Below are 27,543 nucleotides of genomic sequence, written 5' to 3'. Positions count from 1 at the left end.
ATGAACATCAATAAAGAAATTGTACTAGAGGAATTCATCGGATTAAAAACCGATAAATCCACCGGAACGGTAGCCTGCATCCTATGGTATTAAAAACGTTCGCTGCAGAGATAGTGGATGCTTTGTTAATGATCTTCCAAAATTCCCTGGATTTGAAACGTTCCCATTGATTGAAAGGTCGCAAACGTAACGTTTAAGAAGGCTAGGAGACAAGAAAAATGGGGAACGATAGACCAGTTAGTCTGACATCGGTGATAGCGGAAAACTCTAGGGTGCTGAAATAGGGACACCGTCGTACGGCACTTAGAAAATCATAACATGATTAGGCAGATTCATCGTGGCTTTACGAAAGGGAAGTCATTTTTACCAAATATTTTTGATAATTTTGAGTATTCAACTAACAGGTTAGATAGGGTGTAGTTGTGGTGTATTTTGATTTCCAGAAGGAATTCGACAAGCTGCCAAATAAAAGGCTGCTGCATAAGATTAGAGCCTATGGAATTAATGGTAATATATTCGCATGGATTTGAGAGTGGTTAATAGGAAGAAAACAGACCACAGGGATGAAGGTGACCTTCTCAGATTGGCAGGTGGTGAACAGTGGAGTGCCACAAGGACCAGTGCTTGAACCTCAATTATTCAGAATATATATCAATGAATTAGATGACGGAAGAGAACTTAACGCGTCTAGATTCGCGAGCGACACGAAGCTAGGTGGGAGAGAAACCTGTGAGAATGGCACGAGAAGAATGCAAAGGAAAGTAGACAGGCTAGGTAGCTTGGAAAGAAGGTGGAAGATGGAGTATAACGTGGGGAATTGTGACGTTTTTCACTTAGGTAGTAAAAGTAGAAAAGTGGATGATTTTATAGAGGGGAAGAGCCGAGGTATTGTTAGTGGCCAGAGGTATTTGGTTGTACTTGTACACCAATCACGGATTATAATCACAGAAATTTAGCAGGCATGGAAAGCAAGCAACAAGGAAGAAAAATGTCTAGGTTGGACTTCGTTGCAAAAGGTTTAGAGTACAAGAGTAAGGAAGTCTTGCTGCAGTGTATAAGGACTTGATGAGACGGCAACTAGAATTTTGTAATGTGCAGTTTTCGTCTTCTTATTTAGAAAGGCCATACTCGCCTCAGAGAGGGTTCACTAGATTGAATAATGGGATGAGGGGGTTGACCTATGAGCTAGGTTGAGTAAACTAGGCATATATTCTCGACAATATAGAAGACATAGAGGTGATCTTAAAGAAAACGTCAAGATTCTTAAGGTTCTTAACAGGGAAGTTGCCTGGAGAGGATTTCCCCGGGTTGGAGAATGTAACACGAGGTTCATAGCCTCAAGGTTAAGGATCAGCCTTTTCGAACTGAATTTAGGAAACATTTCGGCACTCAAAGGGTGAACTTGTGGAATTCTGTAGCCCACAATGCTATCGATGTTCAGTACTTTGACCTGTTCAAAATTGAGGTTGATAGATTTCTAAAGGATAGAGGGATTAAGCGATATGGAGATAGGGTGGGTAAATGGAATTAGTGTAGAAATCAGGCATTATCTTATTAAATGGCGGAGTTGGCTCGAGGTGCCGAAAGGCCTACTCCTACTATTATGTCTTATGGCCTTATGTTCGGTGTGTGTGAGAGAGAGATAGAGAGTACGAGAGACACTTTGTGTGTGTATGTGTTTATGTATGTGTGTAAGAGAGAGAGAGAAACATAGAGATACGTACAGACCGAATGACAAACAGACAAGCATATTTTGTTTGCTTTTGGGCAGCCTGTAAAGCGGTTTGAGATGCTCTGGTGGTGTAATGAGGAAAGCGCAAGTATATGTATTTATAGAGAGTACACTTAGAACCGTAATCAAACTGGATATCTCAAGTCTTGTTCCTATTTCGCTTCCTACAGTATTTTTTTGTTTTTAGGTTTTCCACCAAATAAAGTTGAAGCTCAGGTTAGTGATTGCCTAGTGAGGCTCAGCTTTGTGTCAGGTATAGTGTCGGATTTGGGTTTTAGGGTCAGGTTTAGGTTCAGGGTGAAGTTGAATGCTGGTTTAGGGAGATGGTCAGCGTCTGGGTCAGGGTTCGGGATAGCGATTAGATGAGGAGGTTCAGGGGGTTGACGTGGCTCCAGGTGAGGCTGAGTTTAATGAAAGATCAGAATCCACGACATCCAGTGTAATATTCTGCATGAAAATCATAATAATAACAATATTTGCACTTGATTCCGCGATTTATCACGTCTTCGAGACACCTCAAAGCGCTTTGTCTGATATACTGTAAAGCTAATTGACTCTATATCCCGTGGATTGTTCTGTATAACGGTCTGTGAATTGGGGCCAGGCTGTCGCAATTTGGCGAGAATGACACGGGGTGTGTGAATTATATATTCCGAGAATGCTAATATTCTCAGCACGAAAGGAAGTCGTTTTACCCATCATCCATGCGCCAGCTCCTTGGAAGAGCTACCCCATCAGTCATGCAACCACAATCTTTCCCCATATCCTTTTAAATGCTCCCATTTAAATTACCTCAATCGACCACCTGTCCCCCCATGTCTCCATCCAATTCCCTTTTCAAGTACCTCTCTAATTCCCTTTTCCAAGTTGTTATTGAATCTGTTTCCAACACCCTTTCAGGCAATGCTTTCCATGCCTTAACAACTTTCGATAAAATATTTCTCCTTGTCTATTTTTCCATCTAGTTATTTTGCCAATTATCTTGAATATGTGTCCTCAGCTAACTAAACCACGCGGCAGTGGAAACAGTTTCTTCCTATCTAAGCCATCAAAACCCCCTCATAATATTGATCCCTAATTCAACTAAATCCCACCTTAAACTTCTCTGCTGTAAGGAGAACATTCCCAGTTTGACTTGTGTCTCCAGATAAATGTTGTCCCTCATCCCTACAGATACACAATGGTGGAGGTGTGCATGACAGGGGTGTTTTAGTTCCAGTGAAAGCACCATGACTATGCTGCTTTCCTGTGTTCAGTGCCGAGAAAAAGTTTCAGAATCTGTGTGTTTCAGGGAAGTGATTCTTTGGGGATCGTAGAGCTCAGTGATCGCAGAAAAGCTGCTCCTGAGCTCTCCACCGTGTGTTTTTCTCCAAGTCTGTGGAGACCCCGCCCCTCCAGACACAGACACAAGCCTTCAGTCTTTGATTATCACCAGCTCCGCCTTCGTCCTCACGATGAAGCCATTTTTTGTGTTCCTACTCGGTGAGTATAGTTTCTAACTCAATCAGAGAAACATACCTCGACTCATTTTCGATACACAGCCTTCCTTCATCAGCACATCTATGCCACGACCCGCTGGGCCTTTCCCCCGCTCTGCAAAATTGCTGTTCTCCGCCACACTCTCTCATTGAATGCCGCCGAGAAATTCATCCACGCATGTATCACATCCAGGTTCGACTACGCAATCTCCCTGCTTGTCGGCCTCTCCAACTCTTTCATCCTTAGGCTGCCGATCATCCAGAAATCTGCAGTCCGTGTCCTCTCATGCACCACGATCCGTTCGGTGCTTGGGAGCAAGTGGAGCCTGAGCAAAACTGATGAATTGGGAGAAGGTCTCAAGATCCTCCACCTAAAATCATTGGCTGTTCAGAGCCGTGAGAAGGTCCCTTGACTCAAAAGCGTAGTGTCAGTGTAACTTGTTGTTGTTCCTGCCAGATACCGAGGCGAGCAGAGAAGAGATGAGATGAGGAGAGACGGCAGAGGAGAGGAAGGAAGATAGAGGCCAAAGAAGAGAGAGGGGTGAGGAGAGTGAGGATATGAGCGAGAGGAAGAGCAGAGAGGAGATGAGTCAGGGGGATAAGAGCAGAGGCAGGAAATTAGAGAGCAAAAATGGGAGAAGAAATAAGAGAGGAGAGGGAGAGAGAGGTGAGAATAGAAAGGAAACAGGAAAGCTGGGAGAGGAGAAGAGAGAAGAGAGAGGTCATATGGCAGAGGCGAAAGCGCGAGGAGAGTTGGGAGAGGAGAGGAAGGATGGGAGCGGAGAGATGTGTGAGGGGAGTAGAGGAGAGAGGAGACGGAGATGGGGAGAAGAGAGTTGTGCGAGAAAAGGTGCAGAGGTTAGACGCGAGAGGAGTTGATAAAAGAGAGAAGGGAGCAGACAGAGGTGAGTAGCGAGGGGAGAGGAGAGAAGGGAGGAGAGAGGTGAGGAGAGGAGCGAGGGAAGAGGAGATGAGGAAGCAGAGAAGAGAGGAGGGTGGTGAAGTGGAGAGTGGAACGGACAGGATCGATGGGAGTAGACGAGCGAGGGTTGGAGAGGAGAGATAGGAGGGGAGAGGGGAGGAGAGGACAGGATCAGCAGAGTAGAGAGGAGAGGATATGGTGTAGAGAGGAGCGAGTGGAGAGGAGATTAGAGCGGGGAGGGGAAAGCAGAAAGGAGAAGCGAGAGAAGGGAGGTGAGGAAAGGAGTTTCAGTTTCTGTGCCGTCACCAAACATACTCTTTTTCGAAAAGCAAATCCGAAACACAAACACAAGCAATCCTCGCATACAAAAAATTTTGTTCAACCAGTTGATGCGTGTGTGGGTCTGTGGAAGAGTTTTGTGTTCAGTCCCAATCCCACTGCTCTCCCCATCATGTCTGTGCTGGTGCTCCCAATGGAGCTCTCTACTTTGATCACATTCCACAATGCTCCCCCTGTTGAGTCAAGGAACATGGGAACGAGAAGGCCCCTCAGCCCTTCGAGCTTGATCCGCCACTTAATTAGAGCATGCCTGACCTGTACCTCAACTAATCCTTTCAATTCCAATCCCTTGCTTTCTCCTCACGTCCCTGAATACACTGACTTAACAAAACACTACCAACCTCACTCTTCAAGGTAAGGATGGATATTCGCCAGCATCCACGGTAATTGTGGGAGAGAATTAAAGATTTCTACGACGCTTTGATTGAAAAAAATGGTGTTGCTCGCCCCTACTGGAGCGCTCTGTTATAACCCCATCCTCTGCTCTCTCTCTCCCTGTCGTGTCTGTGCTGGTGCTTACTCTTCCACTGCTGCTCTCTCATCTGATCAATTGCCATCCTCTCTCTCCCTGTCGTGCCTGTCATAGTGTGCGTTCCCCACTGGGGCCCTTTTTCGTGATGAATTTCAATGGCTGCCCTGTTGATCAGGACAGAATATTGATGGTGTGAGAGATCGGGCAGATCAGATTCTTGATTGTGTGAATTACCTAATTAATGATTGCTAATCTCTTGTTTTTTCCCCTTGTTCAGTGATATTTCTGGAGAGAAAGACTGTGGAATCTGCAGGTACGTAACACAATCTCACAGCCAGAAGCTGTTGTGGGAAAACTAGCTGCTGAGTGCGAGACTCGGCCTCTCTTCAACTCCACTCAACTTCAATTTAAACTTCGCGCCGCCAACGGTACCGCGCTTTTAGCCCCAAAGTCCAGTAACCCTGAAACAATCTTCCTCCATCACACCGCCTTGCCCTTTCGTTTTCCATCTGCATGTGGGAGCCTGAAGACCTTCCCATTCGATCGCGCCTCAGGTCTGCTCCCTTAGCCACCGGCTCAGATTCTTGTTGCGCCTCTGTCAAGCGCTTTGAAACGCTATCCGTTGTGAGGGTCGCTGCATAAATAACAGTTCGTGTTGATGTGGCTGCTGTGTTTTTGGGTTTACAGACGCTATTTGATAAGGTGTCAACTGGGAGGATGGTGAAAAATTGAGCGGGAGAGGTGGGTGGTTTGGAGGGTGCGGCTACATGGACTGCTCCAATGTTTGATAATGATTAGAGCTGTTTTCCGAGAGGGGCTATGCCGGGGGGTAAAGGCTGTTGGAGTTGGGACACCTCTGCCCTGGGGAAGGGATGTGAACTGCAGAGGGCTCCTGATGTCGAATGTGCCATGGGGAGGGTGGTGCCTGTGGGGGAGGTTTGTAAGGAGGGGCTGTGCCCTGGGACGTCTTAACAGGATGTATCCTGGGGAGGGTTTGATTCCCTCTGGAGAAGTGACTGGTCACTATGTGGAGGGGGGTGTCTGTGCATTTCGGAGCGACTCTGCACGAGGAGGCGACGCAGCAGTGCCTGGTGGATGGCCGATCCTTGGAGAACAAGAACTGCAACAAAAACAAAGTTATTACGTTTTTATTCCGGCTTTCATTTCGGGAGGACGTCCAAGTCTTCATTGGATTTGTTGTGTATGAGGGTTCTGTGCCAGTCTCTTTTGGGCTGTGGAGTCTCTGCTGTTCCCTGGTGGGGGAGGGGGGCAGATATGTCTCGGGGACTCGGACAGGTATCATGCCGTTGGGGGTGGCAGGAGGGAGTTGTGCGCTGAGGGAGGGTTTGCGCCTCTGCAAGTGGTCTTTGCCAGGAGCATACTATGCCTGGGATGTGGCTATGTCCTGGGGAGTATGGCTGTACACTGGAATGGGGAGGGTGCGGGGCGTGGCTGTGCTACGGATGTGAGCAATTCTTTGGAGATTGTGGCTCTACCTTTTCGGAAGGACTGTGTCTGGGCGGGTCCTTTTGCAGGAGAAGAGACTATGTCTGTTGAATTGTGCCTTGGTGGTTGTCTTTGCCCTGAGCGTTGGGTCTTGTAGCTTTCACTTGGGTGGGCGGCGCCTGTTTGGGTGGCGTTATGTCCTGGGGGAGTGGTCTCTGTTCTGCGGGGTTGGGGGCGTGATGTGGGAGCGGAGGGCTCGCTATGCTCTGAAGGGAGCTGTACAGTGGATGGAAGAGGCTGATCTGCGCCTGTTGACGGGCTGGGGGATTGGAAATCAACCTGGAAACAGACATTTAATAAACTGTGTGATGTTTTTCAGAGGCTGTGAGTGTGAGGCTGGTGAATGGCAGCAGTCCGTGTGCCGGGAGGGTGGAGGTTTACCACGATGGACAATGGGGCACAGTTTACGGCTACAGCTATTATGGCTATGATCTGACCTGGGATATGAAGGCTGCGGCTGTGGTGTGTAAGGCGTTGGGCTGTGGAGCTGCGTTATTAGCACCAGGAGACGCTCACTTTGGCAGAGGTTCAGGTTCCATTTCCACTTATGGTGTTCAGTGCAAAGGGAGCGAACGTGCACTGAGGGATTGTCCATCAGGGACTTGGGGTCACTATTCCTGGTCACACTCCTCTGATGCCGGCGTCATCTGCTCAGGTAAATGGTTCAGTCTCTGATAATTCTTTCGTTCTCATGTTTTCAGTAAAGCACATCTATGATAACTTTTCTATCCCACAATATGTGAGGTTATTATTGTTAAATCTGGATGTGATTTGTCACGTACATGGGCCTGTGCTAACTATTCAGCGTGACCCTACTATAATATCGACGTCTCAGGCTCAATTAATTAACGCTGCCTCTGATCATCACATCGTTCTTGTGGGGGCGGGGTGGTAAACACGATGTGCGAGGATTCGGGGTGGAAGAGTGGCGGGAGCAAGGAAGGGAGAAATAAGGGTGCACAAAATGGGGTGAACACTGGGAAGGTCAAGCACTCATGGGATCTCACAGGAACTTCATCAAAATGGAGGTGAGCAGGAAGGGGTGTAGCGCAAAGTGTTGTGGGCAAGTAAAGGGGGTGGATCAGTAGGGGTTAACCCGAAGGAGATGGGGTGAGCAAAGGTGAGGAGAGCAAAAGGGGATTGTATGCACTGTGCTTTGAGTACAGGTGGCACAAGTGGAGTGATCACAGAGAGGATGTACATAGCGGAAGGTGCGATCAGTGGAGGGGGGAATGGTTGAGTGAAGATTGAACACAAAAGGCGGGTGAGCATAGCGTGGGAGATTGAGAACATGCGTCTGTGAGTACAGGTGTTTGAGCATCGGGATGAGCTCAGGAAGACGAGAAAAGGGGTGGTGTTCAAAGTTGTGTGAGCGCAGAGAGGGGGGTAGCAAAGAGGGTTAGTACTGTCGGGGTGCTCTGTTCGGTGAGCAATAGTAGGGCGTGATGACAGGGAAGTGAGCACAGGGTGTTTGAGCAGAGGGGTGTGAGCACTGTGAGGGAGCAAAGGGAGAGCGGGTGAGCACAGGAAGGTTGAGCATAGGGGGAGTGAGCATAGGGGTTCCGACAAGCGGAATAAGTAGTGGAGCGATGAGCGCACGTTCGGGTGAGCACAGGATGATGTGATCATAAGCGGTGGTAAGCAGCAGTGGATGAACACAGAGTGTGCTGAGCACAGTGGGGATTCAGCATAGCGGTCTGAGCATAGAGTGGATGAGCAAATGGGTGTGAAGACAGGGAGTTGAGCACAGATGGTTCAGCAAAGGTTTTCGTGTGAGCACCGGGTGAGTGAGTACACGGTGTGGTGAGGACAGGATGGGGTTGCTGGAGATGGCTGAGTAAATGGGTGTTATAACATGTGAGTGAGCATGGGATTGAGCAAACACGGAAGTGGAGCAGAGGAGTGAGAGGAGGGGTGTGAGAAATGGGGCGTAATCACGTGTGCATGAGCACTGGGAGGCGGCGAGCACAGTGCAGGCTGAGCCGAGACATGTGAGCACAGGAGACGTGAGCACTGGGGAAGTGAACAGAATATCTGAGCAAAAGTGGTACGTGAGCATAGGGGGACGAAATACACAGATGTGTGAGCACAGAATAGGGAGTACAGGAGTTTGAGCAAAGTGGTGTGATCAAAGTGGGCTGAGTAATGTGGACTGAGTAGAGAGGGGGAGTACATGGTTGGTGAGCACAGGTGGTTGAGCAGAACAGTGGTAGGATGAGCTCACTGGGTGAGCAATGCGGGTAGGGATGGGGGGTAAGCACAAGGGAAGCGTGCACAAGTGGTTAATAAAGGGAGAGTGAGTAGAAGCGGTAAGCACAGCGTGGGGTCAGCACAGGATTTTTGCCACAGTGGTGGGGAGAGCAAAGGCTGTGGAGAACAGTGTGGGTATGAACAGGGGAGTGAGTGCAGTGCGGTGAGCAAAGGTGGGTGATCTCAGCTGGTTGAGCATAGGGTATTTGAGCATAGGGAGTGTGTGCAAAGGGGATTGAGCAAAGAGGACGTAAACACAGAGGATGTGAGTACAGAGTGTTAACAATAAGGGGATGAGCATACTGCGGTGAGAAACGGGGAGTGAGCACAGAAGGGATGAGCATAGCGGGTTTATGCATAGTGTAGCAGAGTAGACTAGGTCTGAACACATGGTAGAAACAACAGGGGGATCAGCATAGTTGGGTGACCAAAGGCGGATTCCACAGGGGAAGCGAGCACAGTTGGTTGAGCAACATGAGGAGGGTCAGCAAAATTGGCTGAGAATACGGAGTGTGCGCATAGCGGAATTGAGCAAAGGGAGGGTAAGCATAGGGGACGTGAGCACAAAGAGGGTAGCACAGTAGGGGGCTGTGCACATGGGTTTTGCAAAGGGTTAAGCACAGGCGGGGTTGAGCACAAACGGGTGAGCACAGAGGAGCAGCGCAGCGTGTGGCACAGATGGATGAACACAGGTTCGTTGAGCACAGCGTGGTGCTCACAACGGTAATGAGCGCAGGGTGGGCGAGAACAGGTGCTGAACACAGGATGGTGAGCTCAAGGTGGGAGCATCAATGTGTTGAGCCCGAGGGGGGAGCAGAGATTTGATCATAACGATGGAGCACAACGGGGCAGCAAAGTGAGAGTAAGAACAACGGTGTGCGTATAGGAGGCTGAGCACAGGGTGGTGATCATCGGTGGCGGAAGGTGAGCGCAGAAGTTGTGCGGATAGGTGTGGGGAGAGCACAGAAGTGTTGAGAACCGGGGTATTGATCACAGAGGCTGTACATAGAGGGTGAGTACAGTGGGTGTGGTGCAAATCGTGAGACACAGCGTTTGTGCACAGGGTGGTGAAAACAGGGGGTGAGAACTGGGATGGTGATCACAGGGTTTGATCACAGGGGTGGGTGATCACAGGCTGTGAGAGCAAAGGAGGAGTGAGAACAGGACCTGATCATAGTCGTTGAGCACAGCGGATGAGCGTAGGTCATTTGAGCACATTTGCTGATCACAGAAGGTGATCACATCACGGGTAGCCCGGGTTTCGAAATGAGCACACGGGTTGAGTACAGGGCAATACAGCACAGGGAATGATCACAGTGAGAGCATAGGCGGTGCATACAGTGGGATGAGCACAGGTTTGGGTGAGTAGAGGGGTTGAGCACACGTGGTGAGCACTGGGTGTGAGCACAGAGGCATGAGCAAAGGGGGAAACACTGGGTTTTGGCTCATCACCGGGGGGCTGAGAATCATTTGGTAGCTGAGCACGAGGGCGACACTGAACAGAGTGGGGGCTGTGTGCACGGTGTCGCCCGGGATGGTAGGGCTGCTTAGCACAGGAGAGGAGGGATGAACTCATGGATGCTAAGCACGTGAGGGATTTGAAATCACAAAGGGTAAGCAGTAGGGTGGGGTATGAGGCTGAGCGAAGAGATGTGAGCAGCTGGGACTGGAGCATATGGATTTGGCAGACCACAGGAGAGTTGATGAAAACTAGGGCCTGAGCAAGGCGGGCAGGGGTGGATCTAGGGGGAGGCGCTGAACATAGGGGTGTTGAACACAGGGTGAGTTAAGTGCAGGAGGTCGCTAAAATGGGGGGTGGGGTTCATCGAAGCGTTGGGTGCTGAGCACAGAGTGTTCAGCAAATTGGGGGAGCGCGAGGCGATAAGCAGAGCAAACGGATAAGGCTGAGTACAGAGGGAGCGGCTGATCACAATGTAAGTGGCAGATCACAGGGAAATGGCTGAGCACTTGGGGAAGGGCTGAGCACAGCGGGATTGACTGACCACAATACAGGGGCGGAGCATTGCGAGAGGGGCTGAGCACGGGGGGAGTGGCTGAGCACAGGGGAGGGACTGAGAACAGTGGATGTGAATTCTCTGGGTCATTTGACTGTTTACAGACAAACAGTGACGTAATTCAGGTCGTTAAAGCAAATGACCTTTCCCCCACTCACTCCCATTCTACCACACAATGTATTCGCCTCTCCACCATTCCCTCTCTTCCTTCCAAAAGCAGTATTCCAATTTTCCCCATTCTCTCTCCTACCTCACATTACCTCGGTTGCTCCATCTTTCCCACACTCTGCCGCCCACAACCTCACTCCTTCCCACAGCCTCTATTCCCCTTTCCCTACTGGCCTACTCTTGAGTGTATCTATGCTGTCTGATTTCAGCCCCGCTTCAGAAAGTGAGTCCCACCACCTGATTCCCATCTGTGTGAAGTCTCTACTCCTAAATTCTCTGTTTGAAACCCTGGTCGTGGCATTATCCTGTTATGTAAAAAGAATCACGAAGATAAAACAAGACGTTCAGAATAAATTCCCGTCCTCTAGTCCTGGCTGGAACTGTATGCTTTCCTACTCCCCGGACTCACTGTCGACCCAGTCCACTCCGCTCCAAGCCGTCGTTACCCTCCCTCTGGTTAAAGAAACGTTTGCGAGGGTCTGTCCTGAACAAACCCCTCAAACACGCCCAAATTCCCCTCATCCTGAAACATCCCCAGGCTTAGAAATAAGCAAATGGTCAAAGAGTGTGTTTGTGTGATTATCGTCACTGCATTTTTATTGCAGATCCGCTCCAGAAACCCAGCATTTCCAGGAAGCCAGATTCCCGGGTATTTGAGAGAGGAGAAAGCGCTCAGATTTCATGTACTGGGAATTATCCTGGCAGCAATTTCTCTTTATACAGAGACGGCAATATTATCGCATCACGGACAGCTTCAGAGAATAACAACAAGGCCACATTTACCTCGTTGAAGATCACGGCAGGAAATTACTGGTGTACATATACCAAACACATGGACGGACGAGAGCTCACATCACCAGAGAGCGAGCGTTTGCGAATCTCTATGTGGGGTAAGTGCATGAACCTGGACTCTCACCATTGATCATTTAATGCCACTGTTGTCAGATAGCAGCCTTCACAGCCCTTTCACCCCCCCATCCTCTCACTTGTTTCACATGCTCTTTAAGACGATTGTCTCCCCATTCTGTTCATCACTCCCTATTCTCCATTCATTCTCTCTTCTTCCCCAACCACAGCCATTTATTAATCCCTCTCACACCCTTCCTCCTAAACTCGAATTCTCACTCGCATGGAAACATCTATTCATCCCTTCCTCTCAGAACCTATATAACACACTTGATCAGACACCTGCTACTCCCTTCTATCCCACTACCTTCCTTCCTCCATACACTCTATTCCCGTCTCCCCCGCTTGCAAGCTACATTGCATACTCACATTACGCTCTCCCTCACTCTCTGCCCCCTCACTTCCAAACCCTTCGTTGCTGTATCCCTCCCACTCAGTCCCTCCCACTTGCTACCTCGCTGCCAGAACGTATATGTCCCTTTCCCTCCTGCGGAGGTCTAGATTCCTCCAGAATGATTCTATAATCTTTGATTTCACCATCGCTTCAGACAGGGGGTTTCATCGTTTCACTTCCTTCTGTGTCTGGCCGTTGCTCCTAAATCCTGTGTTTAATGGCCTACGATCATATCCTCTTTTTTGTAAACACGTCCGAAGATCACACGAGATGTCCTGACTGAATTTCAGTCCTCCCTTCCGACGCTACAGTTGAGTGGTATCCCAATCCCCGATATCGCCATCATCCTTGTCCACCCCATTCACAGCAATCGCTCTTCTTCACTCACTGTAAAAAATCACTTACTGAGGGTCTACCCTGAACCTGTCCGTCAAACGCTTCTTGTCCCACTTTTCCTGACAACCTATTAAAGGCTGAGAAGCAAGCAATATCTCACGTCAATTCTGACCTGATCCATGTTCGTGTCGCAGAGCGAATGTTTGTGTAATTCATTTTGTTATAATATAATTCCAGATCCGCTTGAGAAACCCAACATTTCCATGAAGCCAGATTTCCGGGTATTTGTGAGAGGAGAAAGCGCCGAGATCTCATGTTCTGGTAATTATCCTGGCAGCAATTTCTCTTTATACAGAGACGGCAATATTATCGCATCACGGATAGCTCCAGAGAATAACAACAAGACCACATTTACCTCGTTGAAGAACACGGCAGGAAATTACTGGTGTAAATATACCAAACACATGGACGGACGAGAGCTCACATCACCAGAGAGCGAGCGAGTGGGAGTCACTCTGTGGGGTAAGTGCGAGTTCCTGGACTCTATCACCAGTGGTTACTCACTGCCCGCTTGTGTCCATTCACAGCAAATATAGCACGCCTCCTCCCCATCCTCCATCTTGTTTCACCAAAACTACGAAACGAATCTCCTGTCATTCCTTGCACCCTCCACACGCTGTATTCATCCCTTCTCCCTTGTCCTCTAAACTTCTATTCTTTCCCCCACACACCCGTTATTCCTGACTCCCTCACACACCCTTCCTCCCAACCCTCTCTTACTCCCTACCTCCCATACGTCTATTCCTCCATCCTTCACTGCATCTCACATCGTATATTGCTCAAATGCTCCCACACTATCTATTCACCTCTGGACATCTTCCTTCCTTCTTTTGCGCCCTCTACTTCCCACTTACTCCCTTGCTCCCAAACTTTCTGTTCCCCTCCCACTCACTCTCTTCGCCCTCCCTGCCACTCCCACTATTGCGATAATCTTCCCACACACTCCGCCGAAACTCTACTTCCCTCGCCAGCTCCTATTGCCCTTTCCTTCCCTTGAAGGTCTAGGTTCCTATTCAGTGCACCTAAACGGTGTGAATTCACTCCAGGTCCATCCATTGAGTCCCATTATATTTTCCTCTGTGTGAAACGGTTGTTCCGAAATACTCAGATTAATCCCCTGTATGTTATATTGTCCTTTTTTTAAAAGAACACCTGTAGATCCGAATTGAGATTAAAACAGACTTCCCGCCCTCCCGTTCTAGACTGATACTGTGCATTTCTACGCTATCCACCCAGCTCCCAGCCGTCGCTTCCCAGCCTGTATTTAAAGGAACACGTGCTGGAATCTGTCTTTAATCCTGCCCCTCAAACCCTCCCCCTCGTCCTGATCAAAGGTGGAAGGGTATGCACAGGTGTGCGGGCACATGCACGGATGAGAATCAGGGGGTTGATTACAATGGGGATAAGCACAGGTAGATAAGTTCAGGTGGGGTGGCTCAGCGGTAGAGCACAGGTGCTTGAGCACACAGCGGTGAGAAAGGGGGATGAGCATAGGATTTTTGAGCACAGACGTGTGAGCGAAGTGCGGTGGTGTGCATAGTGATTGGTGCGAAAGGGGGAACAGTGTGAACGCGGGAGACAAGTGTGGTTCAGCACTAGTGGAGAGAACGCAGGGAGATGCGTGTTAGCAAAGAGGGGTGAATATGCATTGGGTGAGCACCGTTAGAGTTGGAGGAATGAGTGGAGGGGAGTACGGGGAGCAGTGAATAGAGCAGGGTGCATCAGCCGGAATGGTGGGAGAAAAGCGGACTTCAACAGGACTGATGAACACAAGGGAAGGTAGAGAACAGGCGGTTAGCACAGCGTGTATCATAAAAGCTGATAAGCTCGGTGGAAAGTACTTGCGGCAGAGAAATGAGGGTGAGATTTGGATGCGTAAGCGCAGCGGGGATACCAAAGGCGGGAGAGAACAAGTGGTTAAGCATAGATTGTGGAGTCCTGTAGCTCAGCGGTTAGAGCAATCGCTTTGTAAGTGAGAGACCTGAGTTCAGTTCCAGGCAGGGCGAAACCTTGGGCACGTTTCCTTACTCCACACGCCTAATAATAATTCCTGCAAAAACAATGATAAATTGGTCATTTTCAATCTACGAATGTTTGTAGGAATTTGCTGTGCGCAATTGGCTGCCGCGTTCGCAAACAAATATACAGACAATTCACTTTACAGTGTGTTCTGTGAAGCGCTTTGGGACGTACTCCAGACGTGAAAAGCGCTATATCAAATGCAAGGATTATTATTATGGGGGAGCACAGTGGATTTGAGCAAAGGGTGTGAGGGCATAGGTGGTTGTGTACATGGATTGGGGTTTGCACAGGGATGGGGTGAGCACGGTAAATGTTGACCACAGTATCGATTAGGCTAGGTGTGTGCATAAGGGAGGAAAATAAGGTGCCTTTCATTAAAGTACCATGAAATTGAGCACAGGGGATGAAAAAGTATGGAGAGCACAAGTTGTTTGGGGTTGAGCGCAGGGCGGGCGTAGCAAAATGTAGTGGTGGACACCGCTGAGGTGTTGAACGGTTTGGAGCACAAGTGGGCGTCCAAAAGCGTCTGAGAATTGGGTGTGGAATACGAGTTAGTATGCACAACAGGGGATAGCACAGAGGTTTAAGATCATTGGGAGTGAGCACCAGGGGGTAAGCAGACGCATGCAGAGAGCAATTGTGGTTTAACATTAGGAGTTAAGGAGAAGTGTGGGAGCACAGTTTCGTGAGCAATGGTTAGTGAGCATTGCGGTTTATGTACAGAGGTAGTTGATCAAATGTCGTGAGCTAAAGGGAGCTGAGCAAAGAGGATGTGTGCACAGGGTTTTGTGATCAGTTTGCGAGGTTTGTGAACACAGGGGGATGAGTTCATTATTCTTAAAATAAGATTGGTGTGTGCACAAGTGTTGGTTGAGCGCAGCGAGGGTGAGCAGAGCGGGGATGAGAATAGTTTGTGTTTGCTTAGGTGACATGAGCATAGGGGTATGAGCAAATCGTAGAATTAATCAGCGGATGAGCTTAGGGTGGATGAGCGAAGTGCGTGAGCACGGTGGCGAGAGCAATGGGTGAGAGTTGGCGATGAACGCAGGGAAAGTGAGAACATGGGTGGGGGCCACCGTGGTGTAAGCCAGAGAATGGGGCAGCACAGTTCGCTTTTGTGCAGAGGGAGGGATGAGCAAATGTGGAGTTTCTGCAAAGAGGGATGGTGAGAACAGGGTTCGGTAAAGTGGGATTGGCGGTGGTGTGCGGTGAATATGGGAGTGTCGGCACAGGGGAGATGAGCAGAGCGATGTGAAAGCAGCGGATTGAGCACAGACGGGTGAACACAGTGTCGGTCAGGACAGTGGTGTGGCCACAGGGTGGGGCGAGAGCAGGGAGAGGAGTACAATAGTTTAAGATCAACGTGGAGCGAAGCTTCGGATCTTTGAGCTGTGGGTGGCGGGGAGCATCAGACGGCTGAGGAAAGGAATGTTAGCATGGGGGTGTGGAGCTTAAGTGGGTGGGAGCACAGGGCGGGACACGACAGGTTAGCACATGGGGAGCAAGAACATGGTTGCGTGCACAGATGAATGAGCACAAGGTGATTAATGCAGGGGGTGATGAGCATTGAGGTGTAGTGGACAAGTGTGTGGTGAGCACAAGGACGGTTGAGCACAGGGTGGGATGAACACAGCGATGGGTCAGCGGAGAAGTATTTTGTATTGGAAGGGTGAGCACAGTACTGAAGTGAGCACAGCGGTGATGAACGTAGGTGTAGTGAGTTTAGAGGTTGAAGGTTAAGCAAGGGGTGGCGGCAGCAATGGGGGTTGAACACTGTGTGAGCAAACACCGGAGAAGTGCACTGGTGGTAGAGCACAAGGATTTAGCACAGGTGTGGGAGAGCAATGGTGGGTGAGCACAAAAGAGTAAGCGCAGGGTGCAGAGTAATGATTGCTGTGTTCAAGAGCATTAGCACAGGTGGAGGAGAGCAATGGGTGTTGAGGGAAATAGCGTAAGCACAGGGTGGTGTTCAATGGAGGCTGAGCAAAATCGGGAAATCGTAGGGGCGGGGAGAGCAACTGGGAAGAGCACAGCGGCGGTGAGAGCAATAGGGTGCAGGACAGTGCATCAATAACGGGGTGTTAGCAAACGGAGGTGATCGTAGTTGGGTGTGCACAGAATAGTTCAGAATCGGGTGTGTCGGAGCAGGGGGGTTAGCGCAGTGGTGTGATGATCAAAGGGTAGTGTGAGCGTAGTGTGAGTGATTGTAGGTGATGTGTGTATATGGGAGGTGAGTACAAAGTGTGAGCACAGGGTTGTAAAACTAGGAGGGCGAGCACAGTGTGGTAGGGAGAAGAGGGGTCATTACTGGGGTTGAGAACTAGCGGGTGATCACAGAGGAGGAGTATAGTGGTGTGACCATAAGAGGATGCGCACAGGGTCGGTGAGTACCGTGGGGTGTCCACAGAGAGCTTGAATACTGGGTGGGCCAAGAACATTTTGGGAGCACGGGAGCGTGTGCTCAGGTTAGGGTAGTAGAAGAGGGTAAGAACAGGGTGGTGAGAGCAGTGCGTTATGAGCACAGCAGGAGACCACAGCGGGGGATGAGCACAGGGGTTGAGCACAGCGGTTTTGTGCATAGGCTTCGGCTGATCAAAGGGATGGTTTATCACAGGTGGTACATGAGCACAATGATGGGTGAGCACATTTGGGATGTTGAGCGTTGGGGAACAAAGTGGTTCGACCGCAGGTAGGATTTGTAATGGGTGGCGAGGCAAGGGGGGTAGCACAGGGGAGTGAGCACAAGTGGATAATTACAGGGAGAATGAGCAAAAGCTGTAAGCAGAGGGTGGATGGAGCATAAGGTGGTAGCCACAGCTTTTGGTTGAGCAATGGCTATTGAGAAAAGTGTGGATAAGAACAGGCGAGACAAGCAAAGTGGGGAGAGCACAGGTGGGTAAAAACAGAGCATTTGAGCATTGTGGATGTGTGCACAGGAGTTTGAGGAAATGGTGGCAACAAAAGAGGGATGAGCATAGCATACTGGGGTGAGCAAAGCGGGATGAGTATAGGCGTACTGAGCATACTTGATCACAGGGAGAGCACAGTTGGTGTGGAGAGTGGGACGGATAAAAGGCTGGGTGAGTGGAGGTGTCGAGCTCGGGGCGGAGTACTGGTGGGGGTGGGAAGAGCACATCGGAAGCCGCTGGGCACCGTGAGAAGGAGCTGAGCACAGAGAAACTTTTGAGCACATTGGGAAGGGTGACCACAGGGGATGTGGCTGAGCAAAGGGTTAGGGTCTGAGAACAGGCGGAGTGGCTCAGCACAGGGTGAGGGTCTGAGCAGAGGGGGAGATGCTTTTCACAGGAGATGAGGCTGAGCAAAGTTGTAGCATCTGAACGCTGTGGATTTAAATTTCTGGCTGTATTGACTTCTTTTAGACAAAGAGTGACGTGACACAAGTCCTCGGAGCAAAAGTAACTGACGTTTCCCCCACTTATTCCCTTCCTCTCATACAATATATTCCGCTCTCCGCTATTCCCTCCCTCCCTGCATTCCAATCTTTCCCACACTCTCACCTCCGTCACACACCTTCGGCTATTACATTCTCCCACACAATCTCGCCCAGATCCGCACTCCTTCCCACACACTCCATTCCCCTTTCTATCCTGTGAAGATCTGGCCTCCTGTTGAGTGTTTCTATAGTGTCTGATTCCAGTCCCGATTCAAGCTGTGAATCCCACCAACTAACTCCGCTCTGTGTGCTGTCGTTGTTTCTCAATTCTCTGTTTGAACCCGTCGGTTCAGATGAGACTTTCAAATTAAATTCCCGTCCTCCCATACCTGGCTTGAACTGTGTGTTATCCCGGTACGCGGCCTTATTATCCTCCCTGGCCATCACGCTCCCATCCGTGGTTAACCCTCCGTCTGTGTAAAGAAACGATTGCTTGGGTCTGTCGTGCACCTCCACCTTAACCCCGCCCAATTTTCTCCGTCGTGACACCTCTGCAGGCTGAGAAAGAAGCAAATGGTCACACTTACTCTGACCCGAATTGCACTCATATGACAGAGATAGTGTTCGTGCGATTATCTTTGCGCTTTTTTTTTTTGCAGATCCGCTCCAGAAACCCAATATTTCACTTCAACCAGATTCCCGATTGTTTATGAGATGGGAAAGTGCTCAGATCTCATGTTCTGGGAATTATCCTGGTAGCAATTTCTTTTTATACAGAGATGGCAAGGTTATCGCTTCACGGATAGCTCCAGAGAACAAAAACTCGGCCACATTCACCGCATCGGAGATCAGTGCAGGATATTGCTGGTGTAAATATACTAAACGCATTGACGGACGAGAGCTCACATCACCAGAGAGCGAGCGACTGCGAATCTTTATGTGGGGTAAGTTCGAGAGCCTGAACTCTCACCAAGTATCATATACTGACCCTTATGTCCAATTACAGCGATCATAGCCTTTCCCCCCCCATCCTCCCACTTGTTTCACCCGCGCTGTGACACAACTTTCTCCCCTTTCCTCCGCTCTCCAAACTTTCTATTCATCCCTCCCTCTCTTCACCACTCATTCTCTCTTCTTCACCACCCACAGCCTTTCATTGCTCACTCCCTCCAACACCCTTCGTTGCTACGCTCGAACTCTCACTCACTTGCACACCTCTATTCCTCCCTCCCTCTCAGACCCTATGTAACTTACTTTCTTCCACACCTTCTGCTCCTCTCTATACTACATACTCCCTTCCTCCATTCCCCTCTCCCCCACTTGCCCCTTCCTCCCACACTCTCTATTACTTTCTTCTGCACTCTCTGCTCCCTCTCTCCCATAGACTCTGTTGCTACATCGCTGCCACAAACTAACTCCCAACCGCACCTTCGCTCCCATAGCCTGTATTCCGCTTTCCATTCTGTGGAATCTGGCTTCCTCTTCAATGTGTGTTTGCTGTGTGATTCCATCCCTACTTCTGGCAGTGATTCTGATCATTTCACTCCCATCTCTGTGGTGTCGTTGCTTCTAAATCCTCTGTTTAATGGCCTGCGATCTTACACTGTTGATTACAAACATCTGAAGATCACTCGAGATGTACAGACTAAATTCCCGTCCTCCCGTCCCAGACTGGAGCTGTATGTAATCCCTTTAACCGGCCTCACCACCATCCATGTGCAACCCATTCTCAGCCATCGTTCTTCTTCACTCTCTGCAAAGAAACATTTACTCATTGTCTGTGCTGAACCATTCCCTCCACCTCTCCTCTTTCCACACGTGCTGACCACCTATTCAAGGCGGCGAAACAAGCAAATGGTCAGTTTTACTGTGAACTGATTCATTTTCGTGTCACCGATCGAATTATTGTACGATTATCTTTATTATTTTATAATTCCAGATCCGCACCAGAAACCCATAATTTCCATGAAGCCAGCTTCCCGGGTATTTGTGAGAGGGGAAAGCGCTGAGATCTCATGTGCTGGGAATTATCCTGGCAGCAATTTCTCTTTATACAGAGACGGCAATATTATCGCATCACGGACAGCTCCAGAGAATAGCAACACGGCAACATTCACAACATCGGAGATCAGGGCAGGAAATTATTGGTGTAAATATACTACACAGATGAACGGACGAGAGCTCACATCACCAGAGAGTGAGCGAGTGGAGTCACTCTGCGGGGTAAGATCGAGTGTGTGGATTCTATCACCAATGGTCACTCACTGCCCCCTGATATGTCTCAGGTCCTTACATTGAAAACAATTGACATCTCTCCCACTCACTCCCATCGTCCCACACAATATATCCCCCACTCCATCATTTCCTCCCTTCCTTTCATGACCTGTATTCCGATCTTCCCCACTCTCTCTCCACTCCCTCACACACCCACGGTTTCTCCATCCTTCCGCACACTACCGCCCACAGCTCCACTCTTCTCACACCCTCAATTGCCCTTTCCCTTCTGTGAAGATCTGGGCTCCTATTGAATGTATCTATACTATTTGATTCCAGCCCGGCTTCAGGAAGTGATTCCCATCACCACACTCCCCTCTCTTTTTTGTCGTTGCTCCTAAATTCTCTGTTTGACCCGCTTGTCGTGGTCGTGTTCTGTTGTTTAAAAGCACTCCTGAAGATCACACGAGACCTTTAGACTGAATTTCCGTCCTCCCTTCCCTTCCCAATCCCCCGCCTCACTGCCCTCCATGGCCACCCCGCTCGCAGCCGTCATTAACACACCGAGTGTGTAAAGAAACAAATGTTGAGGTCTGTCCTGAACCTGCCACTCAACCCCGCCCAATTCCCCTCGTCCTGACACCTCTGCAGGATGAGAAACAAGGAAATAGTCACATTTACTCGGACCTGAACTGTACTGATACCACACAGAGATTGTTGCTTCAATTATCGTTACTGCACTTTTATTGCAGATCCGATCCAGAAACCAACCATTTCCCTTCAGACAGACTCCCGGGTGTTTCTGAGATCGGAACGTGCTCAGATCACGTGTTCTGGGAATTATCCTGGCAGCAATTTTTCTTTATACAGAGATGGCAGGTTTATCGCATCACTGACAGTTCAAGAGAACAACAACAATGCAACATTCATCCCATTGGAGACCAGGGCAGGAAATTACTCGTGTAAATATACCAAACGCATGGACGGACGAGAACTCACATCACCAGAGAGCGAGCTCGTGCGAATCTCCTTGTGGAGTAAGTGCCAGAGCCTGGACTTTCACCAATGATCAGCTACTGCCCTTGTGTCCAAGAACAGCGATCACAGCTCTTCCCTCCATCATTCTTCTTGTTCCACTCACTCTGTGACACGAGTCTTTCCCCATTTCTCCCTCGCTCCACATCTTCCATTCATTCGTCCCTCCCTTCCTCCCTCACACTCTATTCATCCGCACCCATAGTCCTTTATTCCTCTCCCCATTCCATACCATTCCTCACAACCCTCTAGTTCTCACTCTAATGCACACCTCTATTCCTCCCTGATTCTCAGGAACTTTATACCTCACTTAATCCCACAACTTCTACTTCCCCCTATGTCGCCCACTTCCTTCCTGCATACCCTCTATTACTTTCCTCCCCACTCACCCCTTCATGCGCACAATGTCGGTTACCCCTTCTTTCACTCTCTCCGCCGTCCCTCCACACCGTCTTTTGCTACCACTCCACTACACTCTCCCATACGCTCCCTCCGTCCCACAGCCTCCATTCCTATTTAATTCCTGGAAATAGCTGCTTTCCTCTTGAATGTGCATGTAATGGCTGATTCCAGGCCCGCCTCAGGCAGTGAGTGGTCGCATCACTTCACGTACATTTGTTTGTTAAATCTTCTGTTTCATCATCTGCGATCTTATCCTGTTTATAACCACATCATAAAATCACACGAGATTTCCGAATTGAATTCCCGCTCACCCCGTCCCAGGCTGGAGCTGCATGTTATCCCAATCCCCGACCTTACCAACATCCATGTACACTGCATTCACAGTCGTCGCCCCTCCTCACTCTCTGCAAAGAAACATTTGCTGTGGATCGATCATGGACTTTTCCCTCAACCCCTCCACGTCCCACTCGTCCTGACAACCTATTCAAGATTGACAAACAAGCAATTGGTCACTTTTACTTAGAACTGATCCATGTTCGTGCCCAGAGCGAATGTTTGTGCGATTCATTTTATGATGTTATAATTCCAGATCCGCTCCAGAAACCCACCATTTCCTTCAAGCCAGATTTTCGGGTGTTTGTGAGAGGGGAAAGTGCTGAGATCTCATGTGCTGGGAATTATCCTGGTAGCAAATTCTCTTTATACAGTGATGGCGAGTTTATCACTTCGCAATCAGCTCCAGAAAATAGCAACACGGCAATATTTACCCCATCTGAGTTCAGGGAAGGAACTTACTGGTGTAGATATGCTGAAAATATGGACGGACGGGTGCTCACATCACCAGAGAGCGAGCGAGTGGGAGTCACTCTGTGGGGTAAGTGCGAATATCTGGACAACAGTGTCTGGATACCTGTTGTCACTCACTGCCCCTGACGTGACCCAGGTCCTTACACCAAAAACAGTAACCTCTCTTCCACTCACGCCCATCCCCATTCTCTATTACCCTCCACTGACTGGGAGGGCAATAGAGAGTCCGCCCTCCCCCCCGCATGGAATCCTGTAGCTCAGTGGTAAGAGTACTCGCTTTACAAGCGAGAGACCTGAGTTCAATTCCAGGCAAGGCGAAACCTTGGGCAAGTTTCCTTCCTAGACACGCCGAATAATAATCCCTCCAAAACCAAAAACAATAATAAATTGGTCATTTTCAATCTACGACTGTTTGTGGGACATTGTTGTGCGCAATTGGCTGCCGCGTTCGCCTACAAATATAAAGTTAGTTCACTTTACAGTGTATTCTGTGAAGCGCTTTGAGACGTTTAGAAGACGTGAAAAGCGCTATATCAAATGCAAAGTGTATTATTATTATTAACTTCCCCACACACTCCCTCCGTGTATCTCCTTCTCTCGCACAGCCTCTATTCGCCTTTACTTACTTTGAAGGTATAGCGTCCTCTTAAATGTATGTAATCTGTCTGACTTCACTCCCGGTTCAGGCAGTGAATCCCAACATCATGTTTCCCGCTGTCTGAATATGTAGCTCCTAAAAGCTTTGCTTTATCCCCTGTATGTGATTTTATCCTTTTGTTTAAAAACACGCCTGTAGAACCGATTTGAGATTAATATTGATTTCCTTCCTCCCTTTCCAGGCTGGAACTGTGTGTTATCCCGCTACCCTCCCTTGCCACCCCGCTCCCAGTCGTCCCTTCCCCACCCTCTCTGTAAAGAAGCACTTGTTGGAGCATATCCTGATCCTGCCCCTCATCCCCTTCCCCTCGTCCTGAACTCACAACCATTCTGAGAATAACAAACGGTCACTTTATCGCTGACCTGATCCAAGCCCTTGTTACAGAGCGAGTGCTTCTGAGATTATTTTCTCAGTATTCTAATTGTGTTTTTATTACAGATTCGCTCCAGAAACCCACCATTTCCATGACGCCAAATTTCCTGGTGAGAGGGAAAATTGCTCACATCTCGTGTTCTGGGAACTATCCCGGCAGCAATTTCTCTTTATACAGAGACGGCGAGTTTATCACATCACAACCGTCTCCAGGGAATAACAACACGGCCACATTCACCCCCTTAGAGATCAGTGCAGGAAACTACACCTGTAAATATACCACACTCGTAGACGGCCGAGAGCTCACATCATCAGAGAGCGAGCGAGTGGGAATCTCTGTTCGCGGTAAGAGCTGAGTAATATCTCACACAATAACCTGTTTGTCTCTTGACCATAAAGAGCTCCTGTTACCACCACTCTTTACAATAGAGATAACATTTCTATGTTATCTCTTGTTGTTGACTGGAGTGGTTTGAGTGGAGCGGAAACCCATCCCCAAGATGAAACATAATTCCAAATCCAAAATCCTGAGCGTTGTCCAAACGACAGGTGAAGAGTGTTTCTGCTTCCTTTCCCCAGACGGAGAGACGCTGCTGCCGAATCGTCACGTCTTTAAGGTGTGCTTTTCTGCGAGACAAGGTTTGGAGGCCCCATATCATGCTGTTATAGCACAGCTGATACTTAACAAGCTAAACCGCACAGCCTGTCATGAAGAGCAATGTGGTACACAACTCCTTCGTTTTCAGCGAGGACCACACAAACAGTTCCCTATTAAATGGGGTATTATACGGAACTGAGGGTGAAGAATCCCAGCTCCCAGTAAGCGATCTTCTCCTCAAATTGTTGCCGGTGATCAAGGCTGAACTGTGCTGTATCAGCAGTGCCTTGGAATACTACTGATCCGCCTGGATCAGTTTCCAGCCTGGAGACCACAATCAAAGTTGGATTCGATTCAAATTTTAAACAACTTTATTTGCAGCCAGGAGAGTGCCCCTATACAGATTCCCCCTCTCAGGGTCAAGAAAGTTTTCTCATCACGATAGAATGGTGGGGAATAGTGCTGTTTTCATTGGAAAAGAGAAAGTTGAGAGAAAACATTACTTTCTATAGAACTTTCACATCCGGATGAGATGAAACCTGATTGAGTTCTTGAACATGATACATTTTGGTACGTTGTATCTCTTTAAAGATGACAAATTGCTGCTTTTCCTTTTCCCTCACTAGCAAACTGGACCGTGATGCACACTGTAGGACTTTCAGTGGGGATTGTCACCGCGATAGTGATAACTGTGCTTATACTGGGCTTCTCTGTGTATAAGAGAGGTAAGTGGCCATAAATTTAGGATATAATTGTTGGAAATAAAGGAAAAGACAGCAATTACGTTCGTGGGGTAGGAAACTGCACTTGGCAACAAGTATGTGTGAAGGCCCTTTGACACTGGGAAAAAGAGAAGGATTCATAATAATAAAACTAGAATGCACAACTATTACTGAAGAATGTTTGAAATTTATCCATTTTGTAACTGCAGGTATAAACAACAGTTCGAGTGGGTAACGGTGAGAACATTTCTCTTCTAAATTCATTCTCTGTTCTTTCCCCAGGGTGTCCGAGCTGGGACTCGCTCCCCATTGGAGGTTTCTAATCTAATCCCATTCTCTACTCTCTGCTCATAGTCAGTGCTGGCGTTCACTCCCCCAATGGAGCTCACTGCTCTAATCCCACTCTATGCTCGTTTCAAATTTTGTTGTGCTCCCCCACAATTCGGCAGGTCCAGATAGTGCGGACTCGTCAATGGTGGCATGAAATTTACCTCATTGAGAGCTTTGTTTGTGGCGTGGAGGATGTTGAGTGAGGACTAGGTGAGGGGAGGGTAATTATGTTGGTTTCAAGTCTGCAAGCCAAACCACAAAGGGGAAGGATATTTGTAACTGAAAAGACGGTCGGAAACCTTGCAGGGCAGTGCCCTCAAAGGCAAACTATGTGGCTTTAACTGGTTGGACCGCAGCAGTTACCCCATTACACACTCAGATGCCATGCCTGAATCTCGCAAGCTTATAATAATAATCCTTGCATTTGATATAGCGCTTTTCACGTCGGGAGGACGTCCCAAAGCGCTTCACAGAACTCACTGTAAAGTGAATTGACTGTATATTTGAGGGTGAACGCGGCAGCCAATTGCGCACAGCAATGTCCCACAAACAGTCGTAGATTGAAAATGACCAATTTATTATTGTTTTTTTGGAGGGATTATTATTAGGCTCTGTGGGGAGTAAGGAAACTTGCAGAAGGTTTCGCCCTCTGCTTGGAATTGAACTCGGATCTCTCGCTTGCAAAGCGAGTGCTCTAACCACTGAGCTACAGGACTCCACAGGACTCCAGCTTGTGCCTAATCCTCATGGCGATTGGCTTTGCAGAAATACTCATTCTCACAAACACAGGAATTTCGGTGTGTAGAATGTTTAACTGCAATTTGCAATCAAGATAATGTGTTTCCACATGTTTCATGCAACTGATTGCCCTATCTACACCTATACGTCCAGCCCTACTTAAATCAACTCTCCTGTGATTACGGAAATAATTGCACAGCTTCACTTTCTCATCCAAATCACCACAGACCATCTCCACACAAACACGCTCCGTGGAATCACCCACCCCACTCACATTGACTCCCACCTCTCCCACACACCTTCGTATCACCGAGCTTTCTGACACAGAAACCTATTACGTTTTGCTGTTTCCAAATCAGGGCAGGACTCTGCGTTCAACCTTCGCTTAAACGGCTTTCAAAATCATCATCTGGAAAACTACCTGATGCTTTACTAACACGAGCAGCAGATAGATGTGCTGAACAGGACGCAACCATTTCACCCTCCCCCAGATGAGAGAAAATAGTTGGTGGTTAGTCCTGTGACAAGCCCAGGACTGAGCTCTGTAATCCTCCTCAGTAAAAGCAGGGAATCCATCGCTCTCTCCTCTCTGTGTTTTTCTTTCAGGAACACAACCTCAGCAGGCGACACATAAAACCAGCAAAGTCCCACCTGAGTTAAACGTTTTCTAGGTTTGATCCTACAGAGAGTGGAGCTGATCACAATCAGCCGTGTCCGCGAGCCCCACACAAACTGATCGTTTGCTGATGAGCTTCCCCCAAACCAGAGGCAATTTTCTTTAAGCCTCACTCTTGCTCTCTCACGCCTCATCTCTCTTAGTCTGTCCTACTGTCCATGAGTCAGCGTGTGTATATCTGTGTATCTTCTGCGTGTCTGTGTGTGATGTCTGCGAGACTGCCAATGAGTCTGTTTTACTCTTACGTTTCTGATTGCGCGTCTGTCTGTCATCCATTTCTCTCAATTTAAGCCGCTTCAAGAGTTCTGTTCTTCAGATGATAAACCCAGGTCCCGTCTGCCTGTTCAGATAGAAATTAAATATCCAACAGCATTACTTGAATACTGTATTTCTCACTCACGGTATCCTCCGCCAAATAAAATCTGACACTCACCCCATGACTCTTTGTGGGGCACTGTCGTGTGCAACTGATTGCCACGTTTCGCACACAAAGTAAAGTCACTTCATTGTGCAGTCTATCCTGCGAAGTACTTTCAGCCATAACGATGATGGTTAAGTGGTTATTTAAAATGAAAGGATTATTAATACATTACTCTTTGTATAATCATTACTATTGCCATTATCGTTGACAATTGCTCATAATTACCGATACCCTTAATAATATCAATAAATACCAGTGGGTGTTATTGAAAGGTGTCGGTTTTAAATCATGTTTGTGTTCGTTTGTGTGCTTCAGATGTGTGATTGAGAACCTATGAATATTCATTCCTCCAATGATGGCTTGTATCCATTTTACTGGCATAGTGTCAGCCTAGCTCAGCACTGTGTCATTACAGCTCACCACTGATTCAGCCCATTGTAGGCAAAGCCCAGCTCAGGCCCTGTGTCATCCCGACAGAGTCTATCTAAGCCCTGTGTCAACCCATATCTGCCCTCTGTCAGCTCAGCTAAGTATTGTGTCAACCGAGCACAGCCCTATGTCAGTACAGCTCAGCCC

General features: G+C 48.5%; 1 protein-coding gene across 1 annotated transcript; it reads left to right on the top strand.

The window, feature by feature from the left end:
- On the top strand, positions 1-27,219 carry LOC103171666 (immunoglobulin superfamily member 1-like). The gene is made up of 11 exons (XM_042345466.1): positions 1-86; positions 3,458-3,606; positions 5,221-5,256; positions 6,769-7,104; positions 11,488-11,772; positions 12,756-13,040; positions 22,235-22,519; positions 23,549-23,827; positions 24,707-24,805; positions 25,085-25,117; positions 26,477-27,219. Exons 1-11 carry the CDS (start codon positions 1-3, stop codon positions 26,539-26,541), a joined length of 1,938 nt encoding a protein of 645 aa, XP_042201400.1. The 3' UTR covers positions 26,542-27,219.
- Positions 27,220-27,543: the final 324 nt, after the last annotated feature.

This window comes from Callorhinchus milii, unplaced genomic scaffold, assembly GCF_018977255.1.
Source record: "Callorhinchus milii isolate IMCB2004 unplaced genomic scaffold, IMCB_Cmil_1.0 Scaffold51, whole genome shotgun sequence".
Lineage (NCBI taxonomy): Eukaryota > Metazoa > Chordata > Chondrichthyes > Chimaeriformes > Callorhinchidae > Callorhinchus > Callorhinchus milii.
Note: the sequence above shows the minus strand (reverse complement) of the source record. Positions and strands in the feature narration are given on the sequence as shown.

Excerpts from the sequence above, each read along its gene's own strand:
- LOC103171666 (XM_042345466.1), top strand. The coding sequence starts at position 1 with ATGAACATCAATAAAGAAATTGTACTAGAGGAATTCATCGGATTAAAA. Across the intron at positions 22,520-23,548 it reads AGTGGGAGTCACTCTGTGGG|ATTCGCTCCAGAAACCCACC; the intron begins GTAAGTGCGAAT and ends TTTTTATTACAG. Across the intron at positions 25,118-26,476 it reads GGACTCGCTCCCCATTGGAG|GAACACAACCTCAGCAGGCG; the intron begins GTTTCTAATCTA and ends TTTTTCTTTCAG.